The 15337-nt window shown below is 43.9% G+C and overlaps 2 protein-coding genes across 6 annotated transcripts in view; both read left to right on the plus strand.

Moving 5' to 3' along the window:
- Positions 1-5019, plus strand: part of LIMA1 (LIM domain and actin binding 1) — a 115301-nt gene extending 110282 nt beyond the window's left edge. For all 3 annotated transcript variants that reach the window (XM_066368772.1, XM_066368770.1, XM_066368771.1), the window contains one exon: positions 2344-5019. In XM_066368772.1, the coding sequence (XP_066224869.1) occupies positions 2344-3379 (1036 nt within the window). In that variant the 3' untranslated portion in view covers positions 3380-5019. The remainder of the gene's footprint in view (positions 1-2343) is intronic.
- Positions 5020-9651: 4632 nt separating this feature from the next.
- Positions 9652-15337, plus strand: part of CERS5 (ceramide synthase 5) — a 41056-nt gene continuing 35370 nt past the window's right edge. For 2 of the 3 annotated variants that reach the window (XM_066368728.1, XM_066368730.1), the window contains exon 1: positions 9652-9942. In XM_066368728.1, the coding sequence (XP_066224825.1) occupies positions 9746-9942 (197 nt within the window). In that variant the 5' untranslated portion in view covers positions 9652-9745. The remainder of the gene's footprint in view (positions 9943-15337) is intronic. The other variant, XM_066368729.1, reaches the window with a different exon arrangement.

Genomic DNA, 15337 nt, shown 5'->3' on the forward strand with positions numbered 1-15337 from the left:
TGGCCGGGAATCGAACCCGGGTCCCCCGCATGCCAGGCCAACGCTCTACCGCTGAGCCAACCGGCCAGGGCCCATATTAACTCGTTTTAATTACAGAGTCTAAAGAAGGGAGCAGCCAGATGTCACTTCCTCCAGCTTTCCTTCCAAAGCAAATATCCCTTCTAAAATGCTCTTCAAAGATGTCCTGTCATCTGCATAGTACTTCTGCAGGCTTGAAGCCTTATAACAGCTAGTTCCACTGTTAGAGTGCTCTAGCTTGACAGCATTACCTTCTATTGAGCTAAAATGTGCCTCTCTGTATTTTTCCCCCGAAGCACATTTTTTTCTGAATTTTTATATTTCTTCTGTGGAAATGTTTCTGTTTTTATCCCCCTTTAAGATTTGTTACCATATGAAAGGCACCAAATTTCCTAAAGGCCTGTTCAGCACTGACATTAGAGTAGACTTACTTCCCCACTACTGCTCACCATTCTCCTATTAATTGTAGCTTTCTTGTATTCAGTCACTAGTATCCATTGAGTGGCAGCTGTTTGCAACACATTGTACCTGTTGCTGTAGAGATGTGCTTTTAAATAATAATAGATATGGCCTGACCAGGTGGTGGCGCAATGGATAGAGTGTTGGATTGAGATGTGGAGGACCCAGGTTTGAGACCCTGAGGTTGCCAGCTTGAGCGTGGGCTCATCTGGTTTGAGCAGAGCTCACCAGCTTGGACCCAAGGTCGCTGGCTTGAGCAAGGGGTTTCTCGGGCTGCTGAAGGCCCAGGGTCAAGGCACATATGAGAAAGCAATCAATGAACAACTAAGGTATCGCAACGAAAAACTGATGATTGATGCTTCTCATCTCTCTCCGTTCCTGTCTGTCTGTCCCTATCTATCTCTCTCTCTGACTCTCTGGCTCTGTAAAAATAAATAAATAAATAAATAAATAAATAAATAAATAAATAATTATAATACATATGGGAAACAAGAAAGAAGATTCAAGTTTTTATAAAGGAATACCATTATAACCAGTTATAGGTTATAGGCCCTGGCCAGTTGGCTCAGCGATAGACCGTCAGCCTGGCATGTGGAGATCCGGGTTCAATTCCTGGTCACATCACACAGGAGAAGCTCCCTTCTTCACCTTTCCCCCTCTCCTCCCTTTTTTGTCTCTCTCTTTCCCTCCTGCAGCCAAGGATCCATTGGAGCAAAGTTGGCCAGGACACTGAGGATGGCTCCATAGCCTCCGCCTCAGGCGCTAGAATGGCTCCTGCCACAGCAGAGCTGCACCCCAGATGGGCGGAGCATCGCCCTCTGGTGGGCATGCCTGGTGCATCCCGGTCGGGCACATACAGGAGTCTGACTGCCTCTCCGCTTCTAACTATGGGGGGAAAAAAATTTTTTTTTTAAGAAAATATAAAACTAGTTATAGGTTATAAATACTTAGGAAATATATGAGTGATCAGAGATAGGTGAAATTACCTAGGCGAGACTTACTGGATGAAATTATTTTTGTAACAGTTTTGACAAAAGGTAATCTAATCATTTGAAAATGAGAGCATGTACCAGGTGGAAGAATGTCTTATGAAGGTTCAGAACAGGAAGTGAGCACATTTTTATTAGGATAATAAAACAATTGTGCTTAAAAGGGGTAGAGAATCCTAGGTGAATGATATGCTTTTTATTATTGTTGTTGGTTTTAGAGAGTTTAAAGGGAAAGAGACAGAGCGAGAGAGAGAGAGCGAAACATGGATCTGTTTCTATGTGTGCCCTGACCAGTGATTGAACCAGCAACCTTTGCCCATCAGGATGATGCTCTAAACCAACTGAACTATCTGGCCAGGAGTGATGTGCTTTTTTTTTTTTACAGAGACAGAGAGAGTGTCAGAGGGATAGACAGGGACAGACAGACAAGAACAGAGAGATGAGAAGCATCAATCATTAGTTTTTCGTTGCGCATTGCGACACCTTAGTTGTTCATTGATTGCTTTCTCATATGTGCTTTGACCATGGGCCTTCAGCAGACCGAGTAACCCCTTGCTTGAGCCAGCGACCTTGGGTCCAAGCTGGTGAGCTTTGCTTTGCTCAAACCAGGTGAGCCTGTGCTCAAGCTGGCGACCTCGGGGTCTCGAACCTGGGTCCTCAGCATCCCAGTCTGACGCTCTACCCACTGCGCCACCACCTGGTCAGGCGGGTGATGTGCTTTTAAAGATGTGCTTTATTTCTCATTTATCATCTTCTGAAAATACTGGAATTGCCAAATTTCAGCCTGCTGTTGTAAATAAGAGTATATAATAAATATACTGTAATGTAAACACAGTAAATAAAAGTTAACTTTATGCTCTTTTTCTTTTAACAACAGTCTAGGAACATATGCATCATTACATGGGAGAATTTATTGCAAGCCTCACTTCAATCAACTCTTTAAATCTAAAGGCAACTATGATGAAGGCTTTGGGCACAGACCACACAAGGATCTGTGGGCAAGCAAAAATGAAAATGAAGAGACACTGGAAAGACCAGCCCAGCTTTCAAATACAGGGGAGACCCCTCAGAGCCCAGGAGTAGAAGATGCCCCCATTGCTAAGGTGGGTGTGCTGACTGCAAGTATGGAAGCCAAAGCCTCCTCTCAGCCAGAGAAAGAAGACAAGCCAGCTGAAACCAAGAAGTTAAGGATCGCCTGGCCACCCCCCACTGAACTTGGCAGCTCAGGAAGTACGTTGGAGGAAGGGATCAAAGTATCCAAGCCAAAATGGCCTCCTGAAGATGAAATCAGCAAGCCTGAAGCTCCAGAGGATGTAGACCTGGATCTGAAGAAGCTCAGAAGATCTTCTTCACTGAAGGAAAGAAGCCGCCCATTCACTGTAGCAGCTTCATTTAGAACCACTTCTGTCAAGAGCCCAAAAACCTTGTCCCCACCTTTGAGGAAGGGCTGGAGCATGGCAGAGCAGAGTGAAGAGTTTGTAGGAGGAATAGCGGCAGGAAGGAAACAAGTGGAAAACACCAGCGCCTCTGAGAAGAATGGGAGTGTGGGGAAAACAACCTGGCAAAACAAGGAATCTAAAGGGGAGGAGGCAGGGAGGAGAAGGAGTAAGGAAGTTTATGGTTTTGAGATGAGGAGTGAGAATCTTGTGGAAAATGGTGCAAAATTAGATGAAGATGATAGAAACCTTTTCAAACAGCAGTCTCCACTAGAACCCAAGTCTCCACTAGAACCCAAGTCTCCACATTGGTCCAGCTTTGCAGACAACATCTTCACTAAAGAATTCAGTACTCAGAATCAGAAGACCCAGGATGTGGGATTCTGGGAGGGAGACGTAGTCAAAGAGCTGTCTGTAGAGGAGCAGATAAAGAGAAATCGGTACTATGATGAGGATGAGGATGAGGATGAGGAATGATAAATTGCAATGGTCCTGGACCTTACATTTGAACTAGTGTTAGTGAGCCACTGCCCTTTATCAGAGTGATGTATGTAAACTTATCTTCACCTGAACTGTAATTTATATGGAAGTAATTTTGGGACACAATTCTTGCTTTAAAAATAATCCCATACTGAAGTTTATCTCTAAATGCTAGAGAAACATTACCTAAATCCTCTATTTTAGCCATGGTGATATACATAAATGCTTTAAGTTCTTATAAAGGAGGAGGGGAATATTTCAATTGATATAGTCCAGATTTCACTGTATTCCCAGAAGGCAATATGAAATAGATGATTACTATAGTACATTGTAACACTACAAATTCAATCCTACAGAGGGATTTAGGGGTCTAAATATTATGACTGAATGCACTTTAGTATAAAGGGCACAGTTTGTATATTTTTAAATGAATACCAGTTTAACTATTTAGTATTCATTTGTTAAGAAATCAAATATTTAGTCTTTTTTAAATTTTTAGCTTAATTTTCTTACTCAGATATATATAGGGAATTTAGTGCTTTGCATTTTTCTCTTTAAACCACACCCTGAACTGGAATTTTTTTTTTTACTACTAAGTAAAGGGCAGGAGGCAGTGAGGTAGAGACAGACTCCCGCATGGGCCCCCAACCAGGATCCATCCTGCAAGCCCCCTACAGGGCGATGCTCTGCCCATCTGGGGCTGCTGCTCTGTTGCTCATTGCTCCACAACCGCAACCAAGCTATTTCAGCTCCTGAGGCAAGGCCATGGAGCCATCCTCAGCATCTGGGGCCAAATTGCTAGAACCATTCAAGCTATGGCTGTGGGAGGAGTGGAGAGAGAGGGGGAAGGGGGAAGAGGAGGGGTGGAGAACCAGATGCTTGCTTCTCCTGTGTGCCCTGACTGGGAATTGAACCCAGACTTCCACACGTCAGGCCAGTGCTCTACCGCTGAGCCAACTGCCCAAGGCCCTGAACTGGATTCTTGAAAATAACACAACCATCTCTCTGAAGCACCTTTTGAGCACTGTTGGTGCTTAGATCCACTGTCTCCCAAATAAGCTATAGTATTTGCCAATGAATTTAACTATACCCGAAGTGATTGTGTTCTCTGGTGGTATTTGTGCTTCTTATAATTTGCTAAAAGATGCAATATTTTAATAAGATCTTTTATATTGCTGTTGGCCATGTTGCATGTTAGAGTAAAATGAGTTTAAAGAAGGAATAATAGAAAAGAAAAACGCCTTAAACCACTTGCGCTCAGACCCATAAACCCTATATTTCACTTCCAATATCCCCTTTCTGGGACATTAGCTTTTTAATTCGTATCAGCTCTGAAATGTATTGATTTTTATGGCAGACAGTATACCCAGGGTGCAATTAAACCAATTATAGGCCTTTAAGGGGGTGGGCAGTTCTAGTATTAAGGCTTTGGAACATATAAATGAGTACATTTGTTGAACATAATTGATATTCCAAATTATATGTGGGGAAGAGAGGTGTTTTAACCTATAGGCTTTTCTTTGTACTACATTTTTAGAGATTTAACTAATATTTTTTAGAGATGTAAAATATTCTTTCTTACAGTCTTGTTTAGTCTGAAACATTTTTATTCAATAAAACTTTTAATTTACTTTGAACTTTTCAATGTTCCTTTTCCATTATTATTATTTTTTTACATTCTTTCAGGACCTACCAGTACTTTTACCTTAGCTGTTCCGGAAGAAAAAGACCTGCTGTGATTTAAGTGAAGACTATGGATACATATCACCACTAGGTGGTGGTGTTGGAATGCTTTTTGAGCTTTAATCCTCCCGAAAGGAAGACAATTTTTTTTTTCTTTTATTTGTTGATTTTACAAAAGAAAGTGTAGTGAGACTTATCAATTCATAGTTACTGTTGTTCATTGCTTGCTTGTTGAATGTGCCTTGACCAGGCAAGCCCAGGGTTTCACACCAGCAACTTCAGCGTTCCAGGTCAATGCTCTATCCATTGCGCTACCACAGGCAGGACAAATTTTTCTTGAAAATTGTGAGCAACTGCCTGACCAGGCGGTGGTGCACTGGAGAGAGCATCAGACTGATGCAGAGGACCCAGTTTCGAGACCCCAAGGTCGCCAGCTTGAGCACGGGCTCATCTGGTTTGAGCAAAGCTCGCCAGCTTGGACCCAAGGTCGCTGGCTTGAGCAAGGGGTTACTTGGTCTGCTGTAGCCCCATGGTTGGGGCACATATGAGAAAGCAATCAATGAACAACTAAAGTGCCACAACGAAAACTGATGGTTGATGCTTATTTCTGCGTTCCTGTCTTGTCTGTCCCTATCTGTCCCTCTCTCTGACTCTCGCTCTGTCTGTTAAAAAAAAAAAAAAAAAAAAAATTGTGAACAACTTGGCAAGAGAATTAATCTGTACATTCAAAATGAACTGTTTGTTTTACCAGTTCAAAATTCAGTGGGTTTTTTTTAATTGTTAATTGTACTCAACATTTAATAATTTACTTTACAATTATGCCTAATATGCCAAATGGAATTTCCAAATGCCTCTACTGAAAATAGACTTTGTTTTCTACTCTGAGCAGAGTCATACTTGGTGTTTGGTTTCCTTGCCTGTACAGACAACTGACCCAATTGTTTTTTTTGTTTTTTGGGTCAATCATTAGTTTTTCATTGTGACACCTTAGTTGTTCATTAATCGCCTTCTCATATGTGCCTTGACCATGGTGCTACAGCAGATCAAGTAATCCCTTGCTCAAGCCAGTGACCTTGGGTCCAAACTGGTGAGCTTTGCTCAAACCAGATGAGCCTGCACTCAAACTGGCGACCTCAGGGTCTCGAACCTGAGTCCTCCACATCCCAGTCCGACGCTCTATCCACTGTGCCACCGCCTGGTCAGGCACAACTGACCCAATTGTTAAGGCACTTTTTCTTTTAATTGGAGTGTGGATTTTCTTCAAGATAAGTCATGCTTTTTGAGTCCTCTTTTATGTTTTCCAGAGGTATTGTGTGTTTCAGAATTTTGCCTGGTCTTTTAAACGGATAGCAGAGTACTACTATCTGCTCTTGCCTCACCACAAGCTAAAGTCAATTAGAAAGACTTGTTCACTGAACAGTTATCCAGAAGGTCCTGTTGTAAAGTACCGTACCTTCTGCGGGTTTACATAGAGACACCAAGTCCAAATGAATTTTTGAGGAGTTTTATTAATTAAGCTGGCTGCATATGACAAACACGGGTATAGCTGACCCAAATCGTGCAGTCTTGAATATAGCTCTGAGGCTGGTTATATACCCTTGACCACATATAGGTTGGGGGAAAAGGATGGGGAGCATGACACAATCATTAACAAGCTTATAATATTTTTCTATAGGATTTATAAAAAACATTCCTACATATTAAAACTTACAAGGTAACACAATAGCGGAAAATGTCATTTTACATATCAAAAGACATCCCCAAATCTTTTATTGTCTACCTCCTATTCCTTTGTCTTCTCTAGAGGTACATACATCAATCACACGACTTCAGGATGGGAGGGGGCTTACAGGATGTCAGAGGATAATCATTTGTAAATCACCCATTAAGGAGAAAGAAAGGGGGAGAGGAAAGGGCTACTTAAATCCCCCCCCCAACCTGGTTGTTTACCTTCTTTCTCACAGGTGTGGGGAAGAGAGGGGGTCCAAGTCTCCTTCCTCTTTTATTCAAAACCTAGTTCAAAAACCTATTTATAATAGCCTTTCCTAACTATGAACACAAGTATAAAATCATATTTACAAAATCTCTCTGAATGGTTGGCCTAAATCATAAAATGCCTTTTAAGCCTCTTAGAAAAAGGGGTTTCTTATCTTAGTACATAGTATGTCTTTGTAAGCCAGAAAACTCCCACATTCCTCTCCCTCCATTCTCCACAGAGAGGACAGGGCAAGAAGTCTGACTTTTCCTCCTAAAAAATTAATACTAATTTTTGCAATTCTTTGGTACCTTACCACAGTCCTGCTGATCTTAATACCAAATCCTGGCTTGGGTTTAGCTACCTTTACTATGTGACTCACTGATACTCTAACCCAGTGGTAGTCAACCTGGTCCTTACTGCCCACTAGTGGGCGTTCCAGCTTTCATGGTGGGTGGTAGTGTAGCAACCAAAGTATAAATAAAAAGATAGATTTAACTTTAGTAAGTTGTTTTATAAAGATTTATTCTGCCAAACTTAGCGAAAATCCGACATAAAATACTTGGTAAGTAATTATTACTCTATGCTTTAACTTGCTGTAACTCTGCTTTATAAATTTTATAAAGTAAACTTACTTCCCTACTTTATAAATCACCATTACTGTGGAACCGGTGGGTGGTTAGAAAATTTTACTACTAACAGAGATAAAAAAGTAGGCAATAGGTATAAAAAGGTTGACTACCCCTGCAATCTAACCCATCCACATGGTACAATATCTACTGATTTTATTCAAAAAATATCTGAGTGCCTATGGTTGGCATTTATGGATATCAGTTGAGTATATCACCATGTATCAGGTACATGGGGACTGAGATTACACTTAGAAAAACATTTTCTGTGCCTTTCAAGGCCTAAAGTATAGAGAGTAGAAACAAAGATAAGCTCCATGATCAGTAAATAAAGTGTGTCATTTTAAGAGAATGACCAGATAACAACAAACATTCTTAGAGGGGAAAAAAAACAACCAACCCCCCACCAAAGTGTTTATTCTCTCAGCTCTCCTGAATGAAGGCAATTTGTTTGAACTTGATATGTCAATGGTGGCAATAGGATAATGTGAGTTTCTCTCATTGGTGAAGCAGGAAAGGGATCCAGTTTAGACTTCAGATGGTTAAGGAGACTTCAAGATGGCTAGAGTCAACTTAGTTCCACCATCTTGCTGGTGGGATTGCTTTGGACAAAATGAAAGCTGCACCAAGTGTGCTTTCATTACATATTTCATGAGCAATGTTTTGTAACAGCCATGAGGTTACAAATGTGCTTTTCTAGAGATAGATCTTGAGATTGAGATCATTGTGAGCTAATTCCTTCATGCTAAGTTAGACTGTTCTCTGCTCCTTGGGGCTCCGATTTTAATTCCCATGGGATCGGGTAGGGTTTACTTCTTTTAAAATGTCTTTTTTTTTTTTAATGTCTTTTAAATATGGGGTAGTTAAATATTCTGGGTTTGGAGAAACTTTTCAGGCAGTGGTTCTCAAACCAGCAGCACCAGGCATTGCTTATAAGTTTGTTAGAAATGAGAAATTCAAATTCACGGACCCTACCTGAACCTTCTAAATCAATCTCTTTGGATTGGGCCCAGGAAATTGTTTTTTAAAATTATTTTTATTTATTTATTCATTTTAGAGAAGAGAGACAGAGTGAGAGAGAGAAGGGGGGAGGAGCAGGAAGCACCAACTCCCACATGTGCCTTGGCTGGGCAAGCCCAGGGTTTTGAACCTGCGACCTTAGTGTTCCAGGTCGAGGCTTGATCCACTACGCCACCACAGGTCAGGCCTCAGGCAACTTTTAACAATTCACCATGTGTTAGATGAAGCAAGCTAAGCCTGAGCTGGGACACACTCAAGTTTGAGAACCACTGAGCTAAAAAGCAAACCTAGTCTACTCCTTAGAATGACTGTTTTGTTTTTTCCTTTTTCCTCTCTCTTTGAAACTGTTTAACTTCTGGGTAAGCATTGCATACTAGCTGCAGTTACTTTATCTGTTCTTAGATGAGGCAGAGATTTAGGTTTTTAAATCTTTCTTAACACCATTTCAGATTAGCCTCTAGTAGTGGAGAGGAGTGGGCGGGTCCAACTGAGATGGCGAGGTGAGCCCCAGTGAGAATGGGCTGTGAGTAGCGAGATGGGTACGGTGGCTTGGGAACCGGGACAGCTTTGTGTCGGCTGGGCGGAGAAAAAGGGACCCCCTCAGTAGGGAGCTAGGCATGAAATAAAGGGTGCGGCGATAGTTGGATGCGCGAAAGGAGAAGCGTGGCCGAAACCGGTAGCAAAAGGGGGCGGGACCAGAGTCGAGCCTGTGGGGTGGGGCCGGAGCAGGGTAGAGGCGGGGCGAGGCGCGCGGCGGCGGGGCTCCAAGGCGGGGTTGGGCTGGGGGGAGGTTCGGGAAGAGGTGTGGCCAGGGCTGGAGGGCCGGGTCCCAAGCCGAGTTCCCGGGAATCAGCTGCGAGTGAAGATGGAGGGGGGAGGTGTGGTGGGCGTTGAAGAGGCCCGGCTTCGCGGAGGAGGCGGGCTGAGACGTGCAGGGGAAAGAAGTCGCCGGAAGGGGGTGGCCGCCGGTCAGGCCCCGCCCCGGGGCCGCCTCCCCGCGGGTTCCGTTGGCTGTGGCGGCGGCTAAGGCTGTGGCGGCCGCGGGGCGGGCGTAAGATGGCGACAGCGGTAGCGGGAGCCCTGGGCCTGCTGTGGGGCTGGCTGTGGAGCGAACGCTTCTGGATGCCCCAGAACGTGAGCTGGGCCGACCTCGAGGGGCCAGGCGACGGCTACGGCTATCCTCAGGCCCGGCACATCCTCTCGGTGTTCCCGCTGGCGGCGGGCGTCTTCTCCGTGAGGCTGCTCTTCGAGAGGTGAGAGCCGGCGAGCGAGCGGCGCAGAGGGCCGGGGGCGCGGACCGGCGGAGCTGCCGCCGGGGATGGGCCAGGCACCGGAAGCAGAGCTGGAGGGAAAGCCCGGAAGCAGGGGGCTGGGGCAGCCGCGGCCGCTGCGCGGGATGGCCGGAGGGGTGGCCGAAGGGGTCACGGAACGGAGGCAAAGGCACAGATTGGGGCATGGACAGTGACTGAGTGAGAATCGAGGGGGACACTGGGCCGATTCAGTATTAAATCCCGAAGGTCGGTTGGCGGGGAAGGGGGTCTTACAGGCCTCCTTCCAATCCCCAGATTCTCCAGACGAAGAAACAGGTTGAGTGTGAGCTGCAGCCGAGAACCCGAAGCGAGAAACAGGAAAGGGGCCACGGAAACCCGAGCTACTTGGGGCCATGGAAGCTGAAGGGTCGACGCAAGAGCCAGACGTTCCAAGCAAAAGGAACGGGTGCATGGCAACCTAAGATTTGTGAGGACACTTTAGTTTCTGAGAGTTGAGGGGAACAGAATTCGTTAGGCCCTAAATCTTGGTTTGTCAGATCATGGATGTGTGTGTTTCAGTAAAATTCTGCCACAGCCCGTAGGGTAGGATAAATCTGGTAGGGGTAGGGTGTGGTGGAGCCTGAGGCTTCCAAAATACGGAAAGGTGTCAGATTAGTTGCAGAACGGGCCTCGGAGGCCTGAGATGGAAGGGGGAGTGGTCATCTTGAAAGGATGGAGAGCCCTAGGGCTTATAAGAGAATGGCTGTATTGAGCCAAACGTCTAAGTGAGTTTAGCAGAATCACAACATACTTTGTTTGGCCATGTGATTTCACTTTTCTTTGAGTGACTGGATGGTATCTAACTGTCTAAAATAAATATATTCACTGAGGATTTGATGTGGTGATTTTATCATGTGGACTAGTAGCTGTGGGTGATTTTGATCAAGTCTACTCAGACTCCGGAAAGGAGACCTCTTTCCACTAGGTCTCAGGTAATGAAGTGGCACTTTGACATCTTTTGTTTATTTGGCCTTTATCTAGAGCAGGAATGCTCTCTAGGATGTTACTGATAAAATGACCTGTTACTCTCTGAAAAAATAGTGTTAATCTGTTGTGGATTACTTGTTTGATTTGCCTATTTATGACACAAAATCTTTCAAAAAATAAGTTATATGTAGTTAGCTAGTCATTCATCCATTTATTCATAGTGTTTCTATATTGTCATCAAAATGTTCTGCTAGACTTCAAGTGCAAAAATAAAGATGCTTTTTACCTGAAGCAAATGAAACCCAATGATCTAAATGCCTTTTATGTGTCCTCAGGAATGTAGTGGTGCAATTTTTAAAGTATAATCATTGTATAAATGTTATTGGTGTGGAGACACAAAACTTGTCTCTCTTAGGAGTAACCTAGATTGAGGTACTCTTGCCTTAACACCTTTTTAAAATTATTATTATTCATTTTAGAGAGAAGGGGGAGAGAGGGACACACACAAACACACACACACAAACACACACACTCACGCAGGAAGCACCTCCCATATGTGCCTTGACCAGGCAAGCCGAGGGTTTCAAACTGGCGACCTCAGCATTCTAGGTCGACGCTTTATCCACTGCACCACCACAGGCCAGGCTGCCTTAACATCTTTATATGAGGGCTGAAGAAAGAGAAAGACAATGTAATAACTAAAAAGGAAAATATACAATCAAGACCCCCCCCCCAAATTTATTATACTAGGAAAAGATTCTGTGCTTCTCATATAAATATATACCAATATGGAAATTTCTCCACATTGTTGCTTATAAACACCCAATTTATGTGGATTTACATTATCTTCAGATTACCAAAGAGTTCCCTCAGATGGCTAAAGACTGTATCACCTGGCAGAGCCACTGGAAAAGATCCTTTACCTGTGGGAATTCTATCTGAATGTTTCTATGGTGCTCCAGTGTCAGGGGAGCAGGGGTGGATGACAGTGCTGAGTTAAAAGCATTGTAGTATGACATTTCTTGGCTAGTAGGCCTGGTAACTTGTTCATCTCATGTTTGATCTTAGGAAAGTTTAACTCTAGAAGCAGTCTTACTATTTTGTTTCTCTCTAAGACCTACTACTTTAGTTAGCAGTAAAACTGACTGCTGGATTAGCAGTTCCTTTTATTGCACTGGTCTTCCATAAAGGTAATAAATAGAAACCATTTTCAGAATAGAGTAAAAGATCTATCAGAAATATTGGTAGTGATTTGTCTTTCCTACATTTTCTTACTTCTTGAATGCTACTTACTTAGTTTCTAGAAGCTATTCTGTAGTCACCATAGCCTGTTCCAACTTCTTTTACAGTTAAACCAAGGCTTAGAAAGGTCTCTCCTGGGGGAAGAGCTAGAACCATGATCCAGATCATTTTCCCCAGCCCAGGGCTCTTGCCACTGTATAATGTGGCCATCCTGTTCCTTAACCCCTTGTTCCTAGTTAAGATTTAACATCCTATTCCTAGTATTCTAGGATTTGGAGAACAAATTCATGCTTATCCTATTCTTGATTATTTAATATAATGTGTTTGATTTGAACTTTGTAATTTTTTTTTGTTTTGAATTGTCCTGCACATTTTTAAAAAATTTTTATTTAGTTATTTATTTTTTACAGAGACAGAGAGTGAGTCAGAGAGAGGGATAGACAGGGACAGACAGACAGGAACGGAGAGAGATGAGAAGCATCAATCATTAGTTTTTCATTGCACGTTGCAACACCTTAGTTGTTCATTGATTGCTTTCTCATATGTGCCTTGACCGTGGGCCTTCAGCAGACCGAGTAACCCCTTGCTGGAGCCAGCGACCTTGGGTTCAAGCTGGTGGGCTTTTCCTCAAACCAGATGAGCCTGCACTCAAGCTGGTGACCTCGGGGTCTCGAACCTGCGTCCTCTGCATCCCAGTCCAATGCTCTATCCACTGTGCCACTGCTTGGTCAGGCTGTCCTGCACATTTTTTTTTCCCCCTGAGGTTGGAAATGGGGAGGCAGTCAGACAGACTCCCGCATGCCCCTGACCAGGATCCACCCAGCATGCCCACCAAGGGGCGATGCTCTGCCCATCTGGGGCGTCGCTCTGCCGCAATCAGAGCTATTCTAGTGCCTGAGGCAGAGGCCACAGAGCCATCCTCAGCGCCCAGGCAAACTTTGCTCCAATGGAGCCCTGGCTGCGGGAGGGGAAGAGAGAGACAGAGAGGAAGGAGAGGGGGAGTGGTGGAGAAGCAGATGAGTGCTTCTCCTGTGTGCCCTGGTGGGAATTGAACCCGGGACTCCCACACGCCAGGCCAACGCTCTACCACTGAGCCAACCGGCCAGGGCCTGTCCTGCACATTTTAATGAATCTTACACATTATGCCCCTTGATAAATTATCTCTGTGTTGTTTTAAGACTCTCCCGAAGAATAAATATAGTGTTTACAATTTGGTCTCACTTTCTCTTCCTTGTCATCAATCACAGTGAACACTTTTTTTCTTTTTTAAGTTCCCACATTCCCTAGAGAACTGCAGCCTTATCTGGTAAGGATGACTTGAAAAACTGCTTGACTGTAAAGTATTTGTATCTGGCTATTTTGCTAAAAAACTGCAGATAGGAGATAATTACCTACCAAAGAACAAGAGGCTTTTTCTTGGTGGGTCTCTGCTGACTGGTTGCATTGTAATGCCTTGGGTGTAGCATGTGGTCAGTAAATACTTACTGACAGTTTGGGAAGCGTCAACCCTCATCTACTCAGCTATCCAGAGGAGTAACCGGAATCTAAACCTACAATCTGAAATAGATGTTTGGCTTGATTGAGAGAGGCAAAAGTATAATTTTTTTTGCTTCTGTTGTTAAATTTCACCATATTATATTTGCATGTTGTACATCTTTCTACAGCTTCTTTCTCTCTCCCCTCTGCCCATACACAAATTCATGCTACCCTGTACCCTATCGAGAGAGAGAAACTTTTCCACTTTTTAAAATTTCTTTTAATATTATGTTTATAATTAAAATCTGAGGGGAAGTGTGGTTCAAGCTATGTCTGCTATGTCTTTTTTTTTTCTTTGTATTTTCTCTGAAGTTGGAAATGGGGAGGCAGTCAGAGAGACTCCCGCATGCGCCCGACCGGGATCCACCCGGCATGCCCACCAGGGGGTGGTGCTCTTCCCATCTGGGGCATCGCTCTGCTCCTTTGCAACCAGAGCCATTCTAGCGCCTGAGGCAGAGGCCATGGAGCCATCCTCAGCGCCCGGGCCAACTTTTGCTCCAGAGGAGGAGAAGAGAGAGACAGAGAGGAAGGAGAGGGGGAGGGGTGGAGAAGCAGATGGGCACCTCTCCTGTGTGCCCTGGCCGGGAATCGAACCCAGGACTCCTGCACGCCAGGCCAACGCTCTACCACTGAGCCAACCAGCCAGGGCCTAGGTCTGCTATGTCTTACTTAAATTGGATCTTAAAAATAAATTGTTTCAGATTTAATATCTAGTCCCTTGAGCACTTGTTCCTTGGGATCAAATAGGAGTTTGAGACTTACTATTGACACCATTAGAGCTAAACAGGCTCATTTATTTTGAATGTGGTATTGTAATAGTTTTATATTTCCAGAAGAAAATTATTTTGTGAATTATACCTGAGATAGATTAGAACTCTCCTTGCTGTTCATTCTTTATTCCAGTCCCCTCTTCTCTCCTGTTACTTCCTAGGCAGCCTCTCTGGGGTGTCAATACCATTCCTCTCACCAGAGATTGAATGTACTAATTTGCTGGCCGTCATGTAACTGGTAACAAGAGTAGTGACTCATTTTTTGTGTGTGTGCACTTTTCTTAACCACTCATTTCATCTTCCTCTTGTAAACCTTGCTACCTCCACTATATACTGCCTTTTGTTTTTTTGTTCTCCCCACTTCTAAGAACAAGAACTTTTCTTCTCTTTCTGATAGGCCTATTGTCCCCCTCCTACATCCAGGTTATGTCACAGCATTGTGACCCAGTATTAGTAGGTCCTCCAGACAGGGAAGAGACACTTTGGGCAGAAAAGGGACACAGGTCCTGACTAGGCTGTCAGGGAGACTGCCCATTCCACTGCATCCCTAAAGGTGTTCTGTTGGGCGTTATTGGATTGTAAATCACAGAATTAAATCAGGATTGCAGATCCTGCAGAGCAAGATTGAAAAAGATAGTCACATGACTGTGCTTATCTAAGAATGCACCTCTTAATAAGCTCCAAATGATCTGAAGCCTAATGTGTCCCTCCTCTCTATGGGAAAACTTCTTTCCCCAGCCCTTTCTATGTAGTGGGTGTTGATACTCTGCAGAAACCCCTGAATAGTGTTGTTATGCCTGAGGTCAGGTTCCTGGCTTATCCCTGGAGACAATATATTCGCCACTAAAAGGCAACATGTCAGA

The sequence above is a fragment of the Saccopteryx leptura genome, chromosome 2 (assembly GCF_036850995.1).
Source record: "Saccopteryx leptura isolate mSacLep1 chromosome 2, mSacLep1_pri_phased_curated, whole genome shotgun sequence".
NCBI classification, from domain to species: domain Eukaryota; kingdom Metazoa; phylum Chordata; class Mammalia; order Chiroptera; family Emballonuridae; genus Saccopteryx; species Saccopteryx leptura.